Source organism: Colletotrichum jinshuiense, chromosome 6, assembly GCF_051148585.1.
Source record: "Colletotrichum jinshuiense chromosome 6, complete sequence".
Taxonomy (NCBI): domain Eukaryota; kingdom Fungi; phylum Ascomycota; class Sordariomycetes; order Glomerellales; family Glomerellaceae; genus Colletotrichum; species Colletotrichum jinshuiense.
In genome coordinates this window covers 3306301-3325984 of record NC_139313.1, presented here as the reverse complement: position 1 = coordinate 3325984, position 19684 = coordinate 3306301, and the positions used below count along the sequence as shown (strand labels likewise).

Genomic DNA, 19684 nt, shown 5'->3' with positions numbered 1-19684 from the left:
AGGTCCATCCAGGATTCGAACCTGGGCTTACGGAAGGAACTGATTATTAGATCAGAATCCGACGTCCTAACCAACTAGACTAATAGACCGTGGGTGCGAATTGCTTCCTCGCTGGTGTGGTGCTCTGTTTGGCACATTCATGTGGGACATTGGTGGACGGGGTGAAGCCCTCAATGTGGGTACAATTGGGACAGGCAATAAAACACGGTCCTCGGCACTCACTTCCCTAACGTGGTAATAATCAGGCAGTTTAGTCGTTATATAACGTGGTTGGTGATGGCTTCGTTCTCAACCGCCATCGCTTCCTCACGGAGTCCATGCAGGTAGTCGGCTACACACGGTCGGGCAATATGTATGGTCATGGTTGCATTTGGTGTTTAGTGCGCCCACGCATCGATCAGCATGCGTTCTGGTTATAGTGGAGGCAGACTCTTGGGCTTTAAAGTGAATCGGCTCATTCATAGCAAGGCAAAGAACGAATTGTTTTCGAGATGCATAGCAGCGCGCGTGTGGCATTATTTAATTGTTGCCTCGGAATTCATCGATGTGAGAGGTGTGAATCACACCGCCACTCTTAACGCGCGTGTACTAATCCATCGACCCAATTCGACTGTATGAATCATTTCCTTGGCTCACTGATGGAGAAGTCAAATAATGAACTCAATACTCAATAGAAACGTGTTCCAAAATTGACGATTTATAGCAGCTGAGCAGCATGCTCTCCCAAAACAGATAGTAGATGTCCCAGCCTGATCAGCGTTGGTTACAAACACCTATTGGCAGCTCCTCTCCTCTCAAGTCAGAGACGCAACAAAAGTCATGCATTGAAAACATTAAAGCATCTAAAGAAAGGTACAACACAGAATATGAGGAAGGTTTGTAGCCAAAGCCGTTTCCTAAGAACGAGGCTCTCTCATTGCACATGACGGGAAATATTGGGCCTTGCGGGAGTTGGCAATTTAATTGCAATACGTAGTCCACTAAGATAATCCTTCGCTACGGCATTGAGGCTGAAAACCTAGCAAGCATGTGTAAGACAGACTCATTGGCTGTGCACAACCAGGAGGGTTGGTGGCTATGCACTTTTCTGGTGTCGCATTGGGCTGCCTCTGGGCTTTTTCCATATCCTCACCGAGCATAGCCCCAACGCCACGAGACAGCCGGGGCATTCTGGCGACACTTTCGACAGGATACCAGATCCGCACTTCATAAGGCTCTGGTGGATCTTGGGCATTTAAGTCAGCACCATGTCCAGAACGGCTGATCTCTCCTGCCACAGGGCTCGGAATTCGAGTTCTGGGCTTCACAATTGGGCTTCTCGTTCTTGGCAGGGAGACGCACTCAGACCTGACAGCGGAACACTGTACCAGCATTGAGGCCCAAGATGCATTTTCATAAGACTCTTAAGGAGATCAAGTGGAACGTCAAGGCGGCATTTGTGCCCAAACAACATGGCGACAATACCCACACGCCTAAATCCAAGCCCAAAAGCAGGAGGACGAAGACTAAGCAGATCAGGTACAGATCCCAACAACCAAGCGCGCCTTTGAGACCAGGGATGAAGCTGACATTTGGCGCTTTAGGGAGAAAAACGCAGAATCGAAAAAGAAACTTCAAGCCCCGGCTCAGGAAATAAAAACATCGCCGGCGAGACATCCTTTTGGACGGTTCTTGGCCCGCGAACATCCAAGTAGTTCATCGGCAGAATTCCCACAGCCACAGCCACGACGAAACATTCGTGTTGAAGAACACGCGGCGGATGGCGACTCAGCTGCACCGAGCCGGCTGAGGGATGAGGCGCATGCATCTTCGGCCAACGCCTCAAATACCCCCAACACTACCAGGTCGTCAACAAAAACGTCAACGTGGAGCAGCAAACTGAGCCGTCGAAGCAGCTCTTTCAGCATCAAACATCTGTTCCGTCGAAACTCGGATACCTCTCAGTCTACTCATTCCATTTCAGAGTCAGCATTCACAGACAGCGGTCAGCGGCATCAGAACCGTAACTCTGCGGCATTCGGGAAACCCATGGAAAGACATATTACTGAGGAGAGAGATCAAGACACTGTGATCCCGCGTTCTCAAAAAGTCCCGTCGGAAGCGATCCGATCAACTGTCGAAACGTCAGGATCTCATTCAACAATGTCCCGACCGACGCCAAACCTTCAAAGAATACGAGAACAGCTGCGAGAGAGAGCAAAGACGTCTAAGACTTTCAATGATATTTGGGAGCACAAGGCCCTTCCCGACCTCAGAAAGACGTTGGACGATAGCTACAATGGCGCATATAGCGTTACGATTCAATTCAACTACGCCATCAGTGCTAGGATTGTGGAAGTCATGACGCTCGAGCAACTTCCCGAAGCCGTGGATGAAAAGGTCAAAGATGATGTCAAGGAGCATTTCAAAACAGCGGAGTTCCTGGTCGAGGTTGAATTCACCGTCGGCACCGTCGAGCACAGCGCCGATGCTCCTAGGTCAAGTCGTGACGTTGATGACCACTGGAATCCTCCTGGCAACGCTTCGAGGCACTCCTTGAGGCTCCTAGGAGACTCTGTGGGCTGCGAAGGAGGTTCGGGCGCAGCGACTCTTGGTCCAGCGATCATGCACGAGGGAAAGAGATGCTGGCTCGTCAATTGGCATCTTTTTGACGGCAACCCACACTGGACGAACTTGAGTGCAGCAACAGATGAAATCCCTGAGCTTTATCTGGTGCATCCGGCTGAGATGGACTGTTCTGATGGCAAACAACCTGGACGGATAGCAAAACTCAAGGCTTACTCGGGACGCATGTACGACACTTGGCGAGAGTCCAGATCTCTCAAGAACTTTGCACCTTCGAGAAACAACTGCGTTGTCACGGATTGGGCTATCTGTACAGCAGAGGCGGCCGAAATCCTCGAAAACCGATTGCGGTATGCCCCTGATGGCATAGAGTTCGAGGACCGTTCCGACCCCGTCGAGGGGTTATTCCAAGATGACCCCAAGCTTCATGTGGCTCGCACAACTGGACGCACTAGCGGCCTTAGATATGCAACGGTGTGCGAAACGCCGTCTCTGATGTGTCACAGACCCGACTTCATTACCAGGGAATGGTATCTCGAGAATTGGGTAGATCGATTGGAACCTGAACAATGGATCCTGGGAGGTCCTGGTGTGCCGGGTGACTCTGGAGCGGCTGTTGTGGATGACGAAACAGGGTACCTAGTTGGCCAAATCTGGGGACGCAATAAGTACGGCGGGGATCGGAATGTTCCCAGGATCACCTACTTCACTCATATTTGGGACATTTTTGACGACATAAAGAAGAGATATCCTGACAAAGGCAACGCTGAGCTCATCATTCAGCCGGGGGCGCAACCATTATACGAGACAAACGCCCAGACAGCTACTGAGGGAATCGAAGCATCAAGGTTTTCTTCGGAGCCCGATACAGACGGTACTACACTGAGTCCGTCTCCGGCACGGAGTCGAGCTCATTCACCTGTCGTTGGTGAGCACAAAGTGTCCAAATCGACATCTCAAGAAACAATGACGGAGAATGCTAGTGCCTCAACAGAAACACATACCGAATTCTTCAAAAAGCATCTTGCAGAGGAGCTGTCGGGAAGCAAGGTCGGCGAGGTAGAGCCACAGAATACGCAGAGACTACCGACAGAGAGCCAAGGGCTGGCAATTCGAAGGAGTTCAGCGATTATAGTGTAACAATTCGGAGTTTTACTGTTCTTCAAATGCCACATAAAAGAAGTCCACCGCTGAGCCGTTTATACTTGTCATCAATAGAATTGTCGAAAACAAAGATCTTCTAGCACGAACCGTTTTAAAAATTGAGCTGGACTGGTGCATGACAATGATCTCCTTTCTCTATTCGCGCCAAACTCGTTCGCGTACATTTCTGGCCCGGCCGGTACTCTTGAGGTACGGGTTTATGTATGTAAATAGCAAGGGCATCTGCAACGCAGTTGAATAGACACTAGGTAAAAGTGTGATGAAGACAATATTCCCATCCAGGTAGCTATGCTGAGAGTCGTACACAATGCTCTCTAGCAGTGATCATTGCCGCTGGCAAAACTCTTTGGCAACTCAACTTCGGGCTCGGATCTGGTACACATTTTCAACGATTCCTTTCCACCGCACGGTTCAATGGGTATTTTGAACAATACAAGGTGTTCATAACAGCGCAGGGGACCATCCTTGGCTCCTGGTGATAATTTGGGACTTTGATGTCAAGGATAGAAGGCTCGGCGAACCCACACCAACGCGCGTTGTAGCAGGTGGCCAGGGTGCCTGCAAGTGGTCGGTCGCCGAAGGGTCCGTTGAATTTGCTTCTGGGCTGTGGCCCCTCCCCCGGGATGACTATCCGAACCCGACGAGGATCCAACTGAACTGAAGATGGGAAGAAGGCCAAGCGATGAGAAGAAGCAGTGGAGCTTTTCTGGAGGGAGACCGACTTGTCGAGGAAGGTCTTTACTGATAGAGTGGAGAGACTAACATTGGATGCATCGCTGCTAAATCGACGCCAAGATCGTAGCTCGACTTGCCTAACGACATAGGCACTCATTTAGAGTTAACCTCTGCTGGGGCAATCGATGCACAGCAGCGGGTATTGAAGGGTTTAGCGCACAAAACAGAGCGAGACGGTTGTAAATCATGGGTAAGCCTGGGGCACGTTTCGGTCCGGCATCTGTCGCCATCGCACCCCCGCGAGCACGACATGGACGAAAACGCCTCTGTCTTTCCTCTTTCTCACCACCGTATTTCTTGGCACTGCAACGATGCTGCATCCCAAGACAAAGAAGCGCCCCCACCACTCCACAGCAGTCCTGGGGTCCCCGGGGACTCCAGTGTGTGTCTCCAGTGTCTCCAGGCTCTCCGAGGGCCCGAGAGAAACGCCAAGCAGCTTTACATTGGGTCGTGTTCTGATCTTGCCCGCCTCCAGGTGACCTTCCGCAACTGGATGGTCTTCAATGTTTCCCAGGTGCCTCTCCGGGCACACTTTCCACCGCCGAGACGGCCCAGCCTGCTGACGCCCTCTTGGCGACGCCGCCCATCTCATCCAACCGGACCATTCAGGGCCATCTCGCATCGCCAACGCGCCGAGGACGCCGCATCACTGGACAGCTGCGTCCTGGCGAGCTTGCCGGCATTTATTGCGATTCAGCTTCAAAGAGGCAGCTCAGCACCCTCCCAGCGCCCAGTGGCGCCCGTCGTCGCCTCGTGTCAGCCCCCCCGTGGCGCCGTGGCACACATCCATGTCCAATTCCTTCTGGAAGCACGAAAACTTTTTAAGATTTGACCAGTTGGAGTGGGGTGTGGGTATTAGCAACTGAGGCTATTTTGTGGTTTCTGCGACGCCTGGTTCGTTCGGGCCTTCAGGGTTCGTCACTCAGTAGGCTGCAACGGTGCTCATTTTTCTACACATCACATGGGTATTCCGTCCTCGTGGAACCACGCAGCGAGTCGGTTCGCACTTTGCGTGACGTTGCAGCGCAATGACGTGCGGGGGCATTCTAAGCAATTCGAGGCCCTGTATGGGATGATCACCCGTTCATCTTTTTTTTTCCCTCCCTGCAGTTTTGTCTTGGGTTACAGATGCAGCAAGTAGCTGGAGCTAGGGTACCTCCTGGGTATATAGTTCCTGGTAACCCCCGAAGACCACGTCTCTGTTGACTGTCTCACTTTAGCTCCGAAGCTCTACTTGTCTTGTTCTTCGAGTGGCTGTTGGAAAGTCTAGCTGGCCCAGCTAGTCTTGTATTTCTATACACGATCACGCTAGTCGCAGCTTCAACCACGGCTGGTTGACGTTTCGCGCACCGAGAACGAGCCATGAGTGAACCAGCCAAGTACGACTACCATGTCGGAGAGGACACGCATGCGGCGCGAGACGACGCCTCGGCGGAGGCAGTGGGAGTTGTCAAGCAGCAGGAAACCTACGCTTTCGACGAGTCACGCAAGATTGGTGTCACAGGTGCCGTGTTCCTTATTCTGAACAAGATGATTGGTACCGGAAGTAAGTCCGACGATCTGGCGGGCGTCGATACTCGCCTACCCGTCTGCAACACGCACTTTGCTGACTAGCCTCAGTCTTCTCTACCCCGTCCGGTATTTTCCAGTCGACTGGCTCCGTCGGCGTCGCACTGATGCTCTGGGTCATTGGCGGCGTCCTTACCTTCTGTGGTATGAGCGTCTTCCTCGAGTTCGGCCTCGCCATTCCCCGCTCCGGCGGTGAGAAAAACTACCTCGAGCGCGCCTACAAGCACCCCAAGTACCTCGCGACCTGTGTCTTGGCCTCGCAGATGATCCTTCTCGGATTCTCCTCCGGAAACTCGCTCGCCTTTGGCCGATATATACTCTTCGCATCTGGCTCAGAAGCCCCGGATGGCTGGGTTGCCCGCGGCATTGGTATCGCCGGTGCCACCTTTGCCGTCGGCATCCACGCCATCACTCCCAAATGGGGTATTCGCCTCTTCAACGTTCTTGGTGTCTTCAAGGTCATCGTCCTGATCTTTATCGTCTTTTCCGGGTTTGCTGCCCTCGCTGGCCGTCGCCTCGTGCCCAACCCTCACAACTTCGACAACGCTTTCCGCATCGAGGAGGGAGAGGGATATGGTAATGGCGGTGTCTACGGCTACGCAACTGCTTTGCTCCGCATCATTTACAGCTACAAGGGCTGGGAGAACGCCAACTACGTCGTTGGCGAGTTGAAGAACCCCCGCAAGACACTTGCTATCGCCGCTCCCCTCGCCATTGGCGGAGTAACCATCCTCTACGTCCTTGCCAACGGTAAGTTTGACCGCTATGCCATGCTCAATGGTTGCTATGGTGATACTAACAGTCCCTACAGTGGCCTATTTTGCCGCCATCCCCAAGTCCCAGCTTGCTACCTCCGAGGTCATCGTCGCTGGTGTCTTTTTCCGCAATGTTTTTGGCAACAGCGCCGGTGCTAGGGCCCTCCCCGCCTTCGTAGCCATCAGCAACTTGGGCAATGTGCTTGCTGTCAGCTTCGCCCACGCCCGTCTGAACCAAGAGTTGGCCAAGGAGGGCCTCCTGCCGTTCAGTCGATTCTGGGCTTCCAACAAACCCTTTAACGCTCCTGCAGCTTCGGTGTGTTTGACCTGGGATCTGGTACTACCAAGATGTTTATCGTGCTGACCCCTGAATAGCTATTCCTCCACTGGATTGTCACCGTCATTGTTCTCGTTGCGCCACCTGCTGGTCCCGCATACAATTTCATCACCGATTTGTATACCTACCCTGGTGCTTGGATCAATGCTTTTGTTGGAATGTACGTTATAAGTTCCAAGACGTCTCCTGCCTCGATAAAGTGGCTAACATTGATGATAGCGGTCTACTTTACCTTCAATGGACCAAGAAGGAGAACTGGACGTCGCCCTGGCACACTTACTTCCCCATCACAGTCATCTATGTCCTGGCGAACGTCTTCCTATGCATTGTCCCCTTCATCCCTCCAACTGGGTCTTGGACTGCCGAAGGCTACCCGTACTACGTCTTCCCCATTGTCGGTGTTGGTGTGCTACTCCTGGGTGGTGTGTACTGGGGATTCTGGACCAAGATCATACCCGCAATTGGCGGCTACAAGATCGTGGCCGAAAGAACTTTCGATGCGGAGGGCAATGAGGTCATCCGATATCGTAAGATCAGCACCAAAACTGGTCTTTCTGGCCCGGTTGAGTGAGACATGACTGAAAATAAACATGGTCCGCTTCAGTGGCCTGCTATGGATCAAAATTATTTGGCAGGAGCTTAATACCCCAACATTTGCGTAACATACGTTCGACACTAAATGAAATAATAAGACTGTTTTAAGATAGTATATATGTATTTATATATATTTAATGCCATCCGCCGTAATTGGCAAAAATACGTATCGACCACGCATTGAAATGCTAACGCTCCAACCCTTCCGTATCACCAGGTTCGCGGTATTGCCCCGTCGGCTTGGCACCACGGGTACGCTCATCAACAATGTTGCTTTTGTCTATAGCCTCCTTATCGTCACGTTCTGCAGTAGTCATCAGTGATGTGATATTCAAGAATATAAGAGATAGACTTACCAAGTTGAGCATCACTGTCGGCAGTCTCTGCATCGATGGGGTCATCGATCTTGGCATCGTCTCCAAGAACACTGATGGGCTCACGATCACCCTGGCGCGACACATATTCGTTATCCTTGACTTCGCCGCTGGGGATTTCGTTGGAAGGCATCCTAGCAATGACTTGAATGGACGTGTTGACTAGGTAGTGTGAAATTTAACTTGAAGTTCTGAAGCTAATGCCTCGATGATATGGAGATATTAAACTATCTGCTGCTTTCTGGGGAATCAACTGACTTCAAATAGATATTTTGTTGGCGTTTTATCAGTGATTTTTGCCGTTCTGGGCTGAAAACAACAAACTAAATCGTGATATCATCGTTAGTTTTGCACGATGTCTATGACGCTGTCATTTAGAAGAAGAAACGCCCATCAACGCGCGCTATCAACTAGACCGTACAGCTTTCAGCTGAACGAACCTCTGTGCCCCGGCTTGAATTGTTACATCCCCTAATAGCGCCACAATGAAGCATTCAATTTATGAATGTTTGTCAAAGATTCATCGACTAGCCTAACTATTTACTAGCAGCGATGTAACCAAAAGAACACGATCCCCCTTGTTCAACCCTGTGAGATCTCTTCACCAACGATATTCGCCGATCGATCAACTCAACCCCGATTGGACAATGGCTCAGAATCGTCCTGGGTTGTCTCGGTGAGCAGCTGCCCACACCTCTAGACTCTCGACTTTCTCGGTGGGGTCAGGTCTCACCGAGATAAACCCTGGGCGCACGTTCGGTCTGACATCATGCCGTGTTTCGCCCAGCGGCGCGGGTACCCGGGCCGCATCATATTGACGTCTCTGGTCGCCTCAATCCGCCTCACATCCCCACCGAAACAGCAATGATCCCCGCTTGCCTTAACTGTTACATCACATTATCAGGAAATAAGCAATGGGCAAGCAAGATTAATCCTGCCGAGTCGGGTACCAACTGCCAGCCAAAATTCTTGGTGTTTTGCTGCTTGGGACAAACGAAATGACCAAAATCGAGTACCCCCCGCTACCAATTCTGGTATGCCGTCGCACTTATTCCTTTTTTCACAGAATATCCGCGTGATTTTCAATCATATTACCAATAAATTCGAAGTCCCAGAAACGTCTTCCTCCCCCACCCCAGGTCAATCAGCGCTTCCCCGGTCGGATCGTGCGAGCCGGGCTCTAAGACCATCACAAATCAAGGCGTCACTCTCCGGTAGCAAAAGAACCAGAAAATTAGTTCGCCAGTGGTCGACCAAACTTGAGCTTTAGCCCTTTTCGTTTTTAGACCCTTTAGCGGCTTCCAGGAGCTTCCCACGTGGTGATCCCGACAATCAATTCGCCCAACATGCCGTCACGACACCCAGACCACCACCACAAGGAGCGTGTTGTCTACGACGACGAACCTCCCTATTACGATGACGCCTACGACCGTCCGAGACCATCGCGCCGTGTCTCTCGTAGTGCCCACAGGTACGATGACGCCGATGTGGGGGGGCACCGCAGGCGACGATACGACTCGCCGAGCCCCGTCCGCCCCAGCCGCGCCCGCTCTGAAGGCCACCACCCGAGCCGCCCTACCGGTCGGGGCCGTTATGACAGCTACGATGGATACTCAGAGTACTCCGATAGTGAGGATGATCGGCATCGCCGACGAGGTCACGGACACAGCAGCCGACGGAGGGATAGCAAGGTATCCGGAAGCTCGAGGCCACGGTCAGGGCTACAGCGTCGCGGTTCAGACAAGGCTGCTATGCTACAGGCAGCTGCCAGTGCTGCAGTTGTAGCCGGCGCGACCGAGGCTTGGAGAATGAGGAATGAGAAGACTTCTTGGTCGAGGAAGGGTACAAAGATGGCTACTGCCGCGGCGGGCGCCGCAGCCTTTGCGGCGTTCAACAACAATGGTTCCGGTTCCGGCTCTAGAGACCACGGAAGCAGCAAGAAAGATGCCCTGCAGGCTACACTTGGAGGACTACTTGTCAACCGACTAGCCAATGGTGGTCGGAAGTAGACTTCACTGGAAAACGAGGACGGGAGACGTGATACATAATGAAAAGCTCCCTTGGGTAGTTACAAGGGCTACGTTATTTACGACTTCAAGGGACACATATAAGGTGTTAATGATATACCAGGAGTATTGGATTTGTTTCAACCATACAATGCATATCGGATTCCGTGGAACTACTGATGGATCCATGATCCAGGCTGAAGGTTGTGGATTTTCTCACACGAGTCTATTAATGGTCAAAGGCTGTCGGGAATGCTCATTGAAGGCGCAAAATATGAGAAGTGCCGCCTTATCCAATGCAATCTCATTTGGTCTACCGCTACTATGCATGGCAAACTTTTAGTATTACTATTGTCTGAATGCCAACGAGTGATGCAGTCGACCAGCCGGAGAGTAGTAGTAAACGTTGTCCATGGGACTAGGAACAAGTCAAATTTGATGGTGTCATCAACATGCCCGGTTCCCATTAGTATCTTGCCATTAAGCAGACCCAATGCGCTGGGCTTTCTATCAAACAGCCACTCGTCCGTCGTCGGTGCGCACTGAAATCCAGACACTCCAAGGCAAGCAGCGTCTTATGACTTTTCAAGTCAAGGAGACCTTCTTTTCTCTTCCACCACTCTTTCGGTCAAAGTTCGAAAGGAAAGGAATCTTGGCAACTTGTGGCAACTTGGAAGATGTTGACAGATTTTCATTACACATGGGTTCTGCGTGACCATTCGAGTATATGATTTAAGTCAGTTAACTAAGATCATGTACATCAATCTCCGAACCCCTTATTAAACCAGTGAAGCTTGGTTCATACTTTAGAATGATCTCAATAATGTATAACCTTCAAACACAGCCGGGCATATGTGACATGCACCCTCTTGATCTCACATGAGGAGAATCATCGCTCTTCTTCTGAGATTAAAATACTCCATCACAATGCAGCTGGCGTAAAGTAGATGTCTAAGCATCTCCAAACAAAGAGAAGGTCAGTGGCAACATGGGTACGAGTCTCTTTGCTTCATCCATACCATAACCTAGCATTCAATACTGTACCGGTATGGCAGTCGAACGTGCGCGGTTTCCTTCACCGCTGCCTTCCGCGTAGATTATCTCAAATGATTCCTGGTTGCATGGCTTTTGAATGCTATTGACTAATCGCCTTGCTTGTTTATGAGCCACTAGGCCGAAGAATGTCGCGCCAAACCCCACGAACACCCATTCAGGCAGGCGACTGGTGCTAAGATCCCACAATTCATGTCCCGGGGTTCACTCCTCGCATTTATGATTCTGCTCCCATCTTTCCAATGGTTTGAAGAACGCCAAGTTGAAAATCCAGCAACCCAAGGATTCGTTGGCGGCGTTCCCCCACGTGGATCACTGTTTTTGCTTGGGTTGTGGTGACCCTGATGACATTCAAACAAAGATAGATCGAGTGTGGACAAAGGGAGGCTTTGCCTACTCTTGAGACAGCGGTTTTCAATTTGATAATTATGACATGGACCTTGCTTGAGATGTTCGTTGTTGACTGATGAACAGTTCTTTGAAATCAGTAGGGTGCCTCAGCAGACACAATCAAGCTTCCAAATAACACAAATTTGGGGTGAAGCACATAGTATTTGTCTTATCAAAGGCACAATAAGCCTTTACTAAAAAATACGGTTACACGGTAACTGGTGGCTCAGTTTCGTTGCTTTTTTTTTTTTTGTCGTCAGCCTACAACGGGATCCTGACGCCATACTAGACACGGATACTCCTCAGAGCCACCTGACCATCATAATAAAAATAGGTAATCTTCCTACATCAGCAAAATCATGAATTAACATTATCATAACTAGGTAGAAGAAGAAAGCTGAAGATATCGGGTCAAAAAACTGCAGCGCCAGGCTCTCCTCGTCACAATATTGTCCGTTGGTGTCCATTAAGTTCTCTAGCTGAAACAAGGCGCTTACTTTATTTCACTACGCTCTGACTCACGAGTGTCTGCTGAGATGAATGTGCCGTGGGTAATAAGTTCGCAGCTGGTTGGTGTTGGCCTCAATTTATTCAACCGTCTCGCCGCAAATCCAGTGAGGACTGCTGGCCGGTGATGTATTAGGCTACAAGATCAATAAACGCAGCTAAAACAATAAATTTGCAATGATTTAATTGTTCTGAGATTCTGATTCACCCGGACTTTCCTTAGAGCCCATGCACTTTAAATAAATGCACTGCTGCATATTCAGATTTGGCATGATCGCCCAGGCCAAGCCGTTATACATAATGCCTTCGCTGCAGTCCGGAAAGTAGTCGGTAATACACTCATCGGTGCTGCACAGACTCGATTGAAGAGCGCCATCGCGGAGCAAAGCCCACAAGCCAATCCGAAAAATACAGACTAAGGTAGCAAGGATAATCCCCTCCCTAGGTTACATGCCCGGACGCCGGAGCTGGTGCCGACAACGCAACCGTTTGCAGGGTGGTGTGTGAGCTGACGTGGATTTGTCATCCTTGAACTTGAAAGCAAGAACATTTGTGCCACTCGAGGGCGATGGAGGATGCCAGCACGGGAAATACATTGGTCACTACCGAATAGAAAATTCGCGGCCAAGTTGACTAACTCTTAGTACCGGTATGGCAGCCGTCGGAGCGGGGCACTGCATGATGAGCTCGGGACATATGGGTACGGAATCGAGCCCGGCGACCAATTGAACCCCCTTGTCATTAAGGGTCACATTGTTGGGCTGAAATATTAAAAAGAAGTGGTGCGCCACTGATTTACTCAGTTGTTTGTCATGATACCTTGTGTGAAAGATTCTCTGCGATGCATTTCGTTTTCAACTGTCTTCTCTAGCCGTTGCAGCTCTCCCCTGGGCCAGGGCCTCGCCTGATTTAACCTCAAGAGATATAGTGCTAATAGAAAGAGCAGCTAGACAAAATCAGAATACTGTGATAGATTTGATGTTCTTTCTACATGGAGAATCTCCCCCGTTATCCATTATGACAGACCCGATACTCCAAATTTCGTGTCTCCCTTTGTACATGTACGACCAAACTTCTAGTCCCATTGGTACGTATAACTTTTTATAAGGATCGACAGAAGCTGTCATTATGGATACAATCTGTCGCAAGGTATTTGTTGTCACTGTATCATTGCCGACGCACCCACCTGATGTATCAAGTATATGTTGCGATAGGCTGACGCCATCGCAAGATGTTATGGTTTGGATTCCTGCCGGAGAACAAATGATGTAACTTGCTTACGGGAGAGCTGGACAGAACAGTAGACTTGTAATTGTAGGCTTTCTAACTGTCAGGAAGATTGAAGGTACCGGGAGGATATCTCAGTGGAGGGATGAGATGGCCGGTTCCGATGAAGCTCCAAATATGCGGGCGCTGTCAGCCACAGTATCCATGCTGAATAAAGGGTTGGCGATGCAAGAATCAAGTGTTCCTAAGGATTCCTAAGATTAGACGCTGTGAGAGCATCCCCCCGTACCGCTTTCTCATGCGGAACCTTGATCATCTCACAACTGAAACCTATCATGTGTATGACGACGCAACAGGAATGTTGCTGCAGCAGACCAGGGACACTATTGGTCAATGTAGAAACTCAAGACCATCATAGCTAGAGATATCACACGTGAGAGTGAATGGTAATGTCGATACTAGAAGCCTGATTATTGGCCCAACATAAAACTTTCCCCTGTTCGAATTAAACCAGTGTATCTGTTACCAAGTGAAGTAACTTCTCCAGCGACCATCGTGTAGGACATATTCAATCATAATTCTAACGGCTTCCTTGCTTACTTGCTAAATCAATGACCGGCCGCATGCTCCGCTTTTTCACACCTGGCCCCTTTCCAGTCCGGAGAACAAATATTCTCTTCTTCATGTTCCCGCTTGTTATCCCGATCGTCAAGAACACATGTACGTGTTGTCATTACCTGCAGACTGCCCTACCTTGCCCAACCCGATGTGCTAGTCTCCTTCTAGCCCACCTGGCTTACCTCAGTCATGTCCTTGCGAATTGTGTCCGTCATGCCCCTTTTCAGGACATAGTTTGTAGCCTGGAATCGAAACCAGCTGTTGATGGCCGTGTGATTGCACTTCGCGTGATCCATCAGCGCGTTCTTGACATCCAGGACTTGGCTCAGGACTACGGAGTACTCGCGTCGTAACTCGCGGTTTCGGGCCTCTGCTATGTTCATGGCGGCTTCAAGGTCTGCGGTCTGCTGCTTCTGTTTCTTCCAATTGCGTGCCGAGGCTCGACGGTGACGCTCGCGGTCGTGTGATGGCTCTTTTAGGTCTGGAGACTTGCTTTTGCCTCTCTTCTTCACCAAGTCGTTCTCATTGCCTTTTGCCTCGGTACTGGCGGTACTATCGGCGCAGACAATACTCTCAGAGCTGGTTTTCCGCTTCTTCGGAGGTGGTGGGTCCGGATATTGAGTTTCGGCCGTAGGAGTAGGGCGCGAGGCACCACCAGTGCGGCCCATCCCACGGGATGAGGGACGAGAAGCCAGGGCGGAGCTAGTCATTATGGGAGAAGACGTTGATGACGGTACAGAAGCATTACTGTGTGGTTGGCTTTGTACCGGCATGGCATACTGAGGGTAGCCCCAAGTAGCTGATTCCGTGGAAGGTGCAATAGCGTAACTTGACAGTGTGGAGTCAGAGCTGCTTGGTGCCCACCAATTGATGACACCAACATCGTCGGTGAAATAAGAGTTGTTGGAGTATTGGGCGCTAGAATCCAGCATCGAATTGCTGCCATCCATGAACATTGCGAAGGAAGCGGTAGAGTTGCAGTCCATGTGACCAACATGACTTGTGTCGTTCGGGGATGTCATATTGTCGAAGGTAGATGTGTCGACGTATGGTATCACGTTGTCCGGCTCTTTCTTGATATCAAATGAAGTTGGTATCGAATCATAATTGCAAGTAGCCTCTTGAATATAGGCACTCTCTAGCTCGGTGTGTTTTTCAGCATTATAATCTTCCAATTTTGTAGGAGGAGAGGTCGGAGAGGCCTGATGCGAGGGGATCGGTATTTTATTTTCGTTTTGTTGATTTTCGCTTGAAGCATCCAAGGCCTGACTGTTGGCTGGGGAGGGTAACAAGTCCTGGCTTCTAATGTCCCCACAGATCTTGTCGAGGGGTTCGCCACCCCACAAGCGGAGGAGAACATTATGGGTTTGGCCAGGGGCCGCAAGGGCTATTATTACAGCGTCGCGCTGTCGCTGGACACTCTTCAGCTCATCGAGTTCGGCTTGTAGACCCCGCTTTGTCTGGTGAGATCGGGTTTGGTATTCGCATTCTTCCCCTCGAGAGCTACACCTTGAGCATGGATGTTGGCCATCGCACTGCAAAAGGTTAGATTGTTCTCGATGGAAAAGTGTGTCAGAAATCGTAAGATTCATTTGTAAACATACCTTGGCTTTCTTCTCTCGGCAGACCTCGCAGGCCTCCCGTATGCAAACTCGCGACTTGCGACGGCTGCTGGTTCTTGGCAACGGCTTCAATGCAAAGCTGTTGGTCATAGCCTGATTTGGGACTGTTCAAATGATTTAATTAGGGTAGTTTCCCGTCGTTAACTTACAAAGTCGGCTACGGTGTCGAAAGGTAGTGGCAGGCAGTTGTCAACGGACAAGCCGTGAACCGGGCTTATCTTGCGTTAAGTCGTACTTTGTCGTCTTGATGTCGTCATAAACCAATAAAATTCTTGGTTCTCTAGTTGTTATTGGTTTCTAAACGAGCTGACAGGTCGCTGGGTGCTGTGCTGGTGATGTGCAGTCGTGCTAGACGTATAATCCACAAGCTAAACTTCGTGGGCAATGGGATGGAGCTTGGGTTCGGTGAAGATGATTGAGAGCTTGGCAAATTTTAGTCTTTAACAGAGCTGATCGATATTTTATTGAGGTTGTGACGGGCTGATATATCTTTTGGGCCTTCCCCGCAGCGACACGACAACAAGATGTATGGGGGTCCAACACATGGAGACTGCAGCAGGTTTGCATGGCGAACATGGCCAGACTGAACCAAGAATGGTATCTCAGATGACTGGGAACCCCCCAATTGGACCCGCCTCTCTACTTGACATTTCGCGGAAAACGTACCCTTGCAGCCTCAATGGACCTTGGCACCAACCATGGAGAACGGAGTTGACGGGCCAGACATTGCCTACGAGCTTGCCTTCTGTCAAACGGTCGGAGGAGCCTCCATTAACGAATAGGACGCCTGCTCGTCAATCCCGAGAGGGAGAGGTCTGTGTGCTACCAGGGCACAAATTGTGGCTTGAGGGAGAGGCAGGGTTGCTGCATTGGCCAGGGACAGAGGCTGGAAGGAGGTGGGATTCCAATGAGAGGGTTTCATAGTTGCCCGGAGCCTAGTCCACGTTCCGTCGATATGAGTTTGAGTGGCAATGTCTCGAGAGCGGCATGAAGGTGGCTCAGAGAGCATCCAGTCCGGATAGACTCTTATCCCCTCTCCAGCCAAACGTCACTGAGACGAGGTCCAATAATGAATCAGTGCAGGGTGCTCGCAATGTCTTTCCTCCAATTTGTACCTGTTACGGATCTTTTATCGCGGAAGAAAATGAAGCCTGACCAATCTTTAACCCACGCGTAAGGGGGAAGCTCCAAAGCGGGGCAGCAAACAAGCTTGAGCGGTAGGTCTCCGCGATTGGTGATTGGTCATTTATTTCGGTCTTGGTTCCGAGGTATGCTTGGGCGTAAATGGCCGAGAGGTCACCCAGTTGCTAGGGGGGGAAGATAAGCAAATCCAGACCTCCAGGCCTTTCAGGGATCAAGGTTCTGTTAGGAGGGTGCAAGGACGCATGCGAAGGCGAGGGGTTCCCGAGACTGTCCATTGATGATTGTTTACGTCGTCTTAATGTCCGCCACTCCAACTGACAACGACGGAGTTACATCCATTTCTCTCATTTGCCGATGAAAAAAGCCATCCAGCTCGGCATCTGCCTTTCGGTCATGACTTGAGAGATTCGGTAGTTGGAGTAATCTATGTATGGAACCAATGGGGGTAGAGTGAGCGCGAATAACCAAGCATGGATGGATGATAGCTCTAACAAGCGTGGAGTGCATGATAGTTGATAAATGTAGGTGACATCTAATCTCTGAATGCCGTTGATCAGATTTAGTCGTGGCTGGGATATTGCATCCTTTTTGCGAATTCGAGAACACATTTGGGCAAAACATCTTCGACTTTGGTTTACATGGTCCTCAATGTCTGGCCGAGACTGTTAATGAAGTTCTTAATCAAGGTTCCTTCATTTTTGTTTTATTATTGACACATTTAGAGGAGCGTTCAACAGCCCGCCATACATTAAATCTTTCGCGATACCCCGCTGTTCTCAGCATTCAATTCTGATCGGTATGCTACTTAAGTTCACGACATTCGCACAGTGCCAATAATAGGTAGCGAAGGCTGGAGGCGACAAAGAGTGTTTGCACCTATCCTATCCTATGGAATACCCTTACTTCCTCGGGCAAGATCGATAGCCTGCGATGACCCGTGATCCGTATCACATCTCACTTGACCCTTTCGATTGCAATGACTCTTCGCGACAGGTTAAGCTTGCGCACCTCTGAGGGGCTCTAAACGTCCATTTTCCAACCTTCAATCCTTCCAATACTTTCATTTCTTGCGCGCGGCTAAGTGGCACCCGGCGCGGCCGATCCGCCAGGTCCGAGATGACCAAGCATGTGCAATTATGGCTGAGCACAGCTGCAGTAGCCCTTGGTAAATGGTTCGACTTTTGAGATTGCTTTTGTTCGGTTGCATATTACTTAGGCCTAGACCAGTCTCTCCTCTTTCCCCAGGATGCCAGGATGGAGATACTCTTCAGGTGTGCCTCCACCCTGGATTGAAGGAGCCCATCTAGGATCTTTGTTACTAAACAGATATAGTCGTTTAGAAGATGTTCGGTGTCGAGAGAGTCAATGCAGCTACAACCATGGCCGCAGCCCACTGGGTCCTGCCCTCAATAGCGACATCGCAGTCAGGCCTCTGCCAGATATGAAGGATGCCCTCACCTTCCGACTCCCCAACTTAACACAGACTAATGGCGTGGATAATCGGTGCTTGCAATCCATCTGCAAGGTGACATGAGCGGAGCCTAAAATCCGAAGAAAGCGAGGGTGGCAATGCCTCTTCAAGATTAGCTTGGCGGTCGTGTCATCGGCACGGATCCCTGTCCCGCTCCTTGGCAAAGGTGCTCTCCGCGTGTGGTTGCACATGGAACATCCAGCCCAGGGATCTCATTAGTCAAAGGGTCTTAGTGGAAACATCTTCACAGAAATAAAGCCACACAAGTTCAACACACGCTCTATGCCGTACCATACAGGAGCAATGGAGCGTGCAATTCTGTGTCGCTTGAGGAGACCCACATAATGGATTTGATGTCTTCATTCGCCACAGAGTTCTAGTAACTATAATGTGTGTACCAATGAACCTACCTTACTACACAATACCAAAGTCATTAACCAGCCGTCCGGCTTGGTTGATCGCACATTTTCTTTTTTACCTACTTAGGAGGCAGCCCTGTATTCATATATTAGGATCCGCATATCTCCGGTTTGGCAATGTGATAGAAAGAGCTTTGTCGTTTGACTGAGGGTTGGTTACTTCAGATGGTCTCTGCTTGTGTATGGGGCTCTTGTAGCATTGTGATGAACAGATAACTAATCAGCGGTCCATATTTCGCCCTGGAAAGTCGAGGAGCCAACGTTGGACATATATTTCAAGTATCTGACTTTGACCAAGCATGGCATTACATGTACTGCAGTCTGTTGTTTTAGTTGAGTGAATCTGGGTCGCACTGTCAGTTAAAGACGTTTCAGATGTGGCGTGTCGCAACGCATAGAATGATACTAAGGATATTTCGCTTTGTTGAATTCGAGTTTGACTACCGGCTCAAGACTAACTTGTACTCAAAATTCAAATCTGTAAGGTTCGCTAATCATTCGCCTTTCTATTACAATTGATGACTGAACTTTCTTTTACTGGCAAGAAGGAATGCAGCATTCGAAGGGAATCAGTCCAATTCGGTGTATATGTTTCCAATAACGCAGCACTGGAACCCGTCTTTAGCATAGTGCCAGCATCCCAGTCTAGGGATTTCGTTGACGTTCACAATGACATGGAAACGAGCGTTGCTGCTTGAACTGTGACCGGTAATGAGTACTGCAGATCAAGTTGGCATAACACCCTAGTACATTTCACACAATACGTAGCCCAAAAGTACAACCCGACAAGCATTATCCTGAACTTAAAACAGTCATACTATTTAAAGGATAGAAAATTGCTAGCTGGTTATGAGATAATTTTCCACTTTATTTCAACTCCTGTGCAACTTGGACATCGGTGTACAGTAGCTACAGAAAGTTATCCCATCATGAAGTATAAGTCAGGTTTATTCTGCAATTTTCAGTTTTCACACTCCACAGCCATAGTTACATTAATCGATTCAAGAACACGGCGTAGTATGCCACCTCTTCCACAACACATGAGGGTTGGGCAAGGAGTGTGATCTCAGTCGTTACCAGGAGCACACAAACCCCGGTGTACGGATGTAAACATCTAAATGATGAATTGGGTGGT

General features: G+C 49.8%; 5 protein-coding genes across 5 annotated transcripts; 3 read left to right on the top strand and 2 right to left on the bottom strand.

Moving 5' to 3' along the window:
* Window positions 1-1384: 1384 nt before the first annotated feature.
* Window positions 1385-3705, top strand: EsH8_VI_000857 (uncharacterized protein; the record flags this gene model as incomplete). The annotated part of the gene is made up of 2 exons (XM_083272110.1): window positions 1385-1518; window positions 1584-3705. 2 exons carry the CDS (start codon window positions 1385-1387, stop codon window positions 3703-3705), a joined length of 2256 nt encoding a protein of 751 aa, XP_083127284.1.
* Window positions 3706-5826: 2121 nt separating this feature from the next.
* EsH8_VI_000856 (amino acid/polyamine transporter I) lies at window positions 5827-7696 on the top strand (the record flags this gene model as incomplete). The annotated part of the gene is made up of 5 exons (XM_083272109.1): window positions 5827-6010; window positions 6085-6783; window positions 6845-7104; window positions 7164-7285; window positions 7345-7696. The coding sequence occupies 5 exons, from the start codon at window positions 5827-5829 to the stop codon at window positions 7694-7696; spliced, it is 1617 nt and encodes a 538-aa protein (XP_083127283.1).
* A 211-nt stretch (window positions 7697-7907) lies between these two features.
* On the bottom strand, window positions 7908-8226 carry EsH8_VI_000855 (uncharacterized protein; the record flags this gene model as incomplete). The annotated part of the gene is made up of 2 exons (XM_083272108.1): window positions 7908-8023; window positions 8076-8226. The coding sequence occupies 2 exons, from the start codon at window positions 8224-8226 to the stop codon at window positions 7908-7910; spliced, it is 267 nt and encodes an 88-aa protein (XP_083127282.1).
* A 1213-nt stretch (window positions 8227-9439) lies between these two features.
* EsH8_VI_000854 (uncharacterized protein) lies at window positions 9440-10102 on the top strand (the record flags this gene model as incomplete). The annotated part of the gene is made up of 1 exon (XM_083272107.1): window positions 9440-10102. The coding sequence occupies one exon, from the start codon at window positions 9440-9442 to the stop codon at window positions 10100-10102; it is 663 nt and encodes a 220-aa protein (XP_083127281.1).
* Window positions 10103-14058: 3956 nt separating this feature from the next.
* On the bottom strand, window positions 14059-14850 carry EsH8_VI_000853 (uncharacterized protein; the record flags this gene model as incomplete). The annotated part of the gene is made up of 1 exon (XM_083272106.1): window positions 14059-14850. The coding sequence occupies one exon, from the start codon at window positions 14848-14850 to the stop codon at window positions 14059-14061; it is 792 nt and encodes a 263-aa protein (XP_083127280.1).
* Window positions 14851-19684: the final 4834 nt, after the last annotated feature.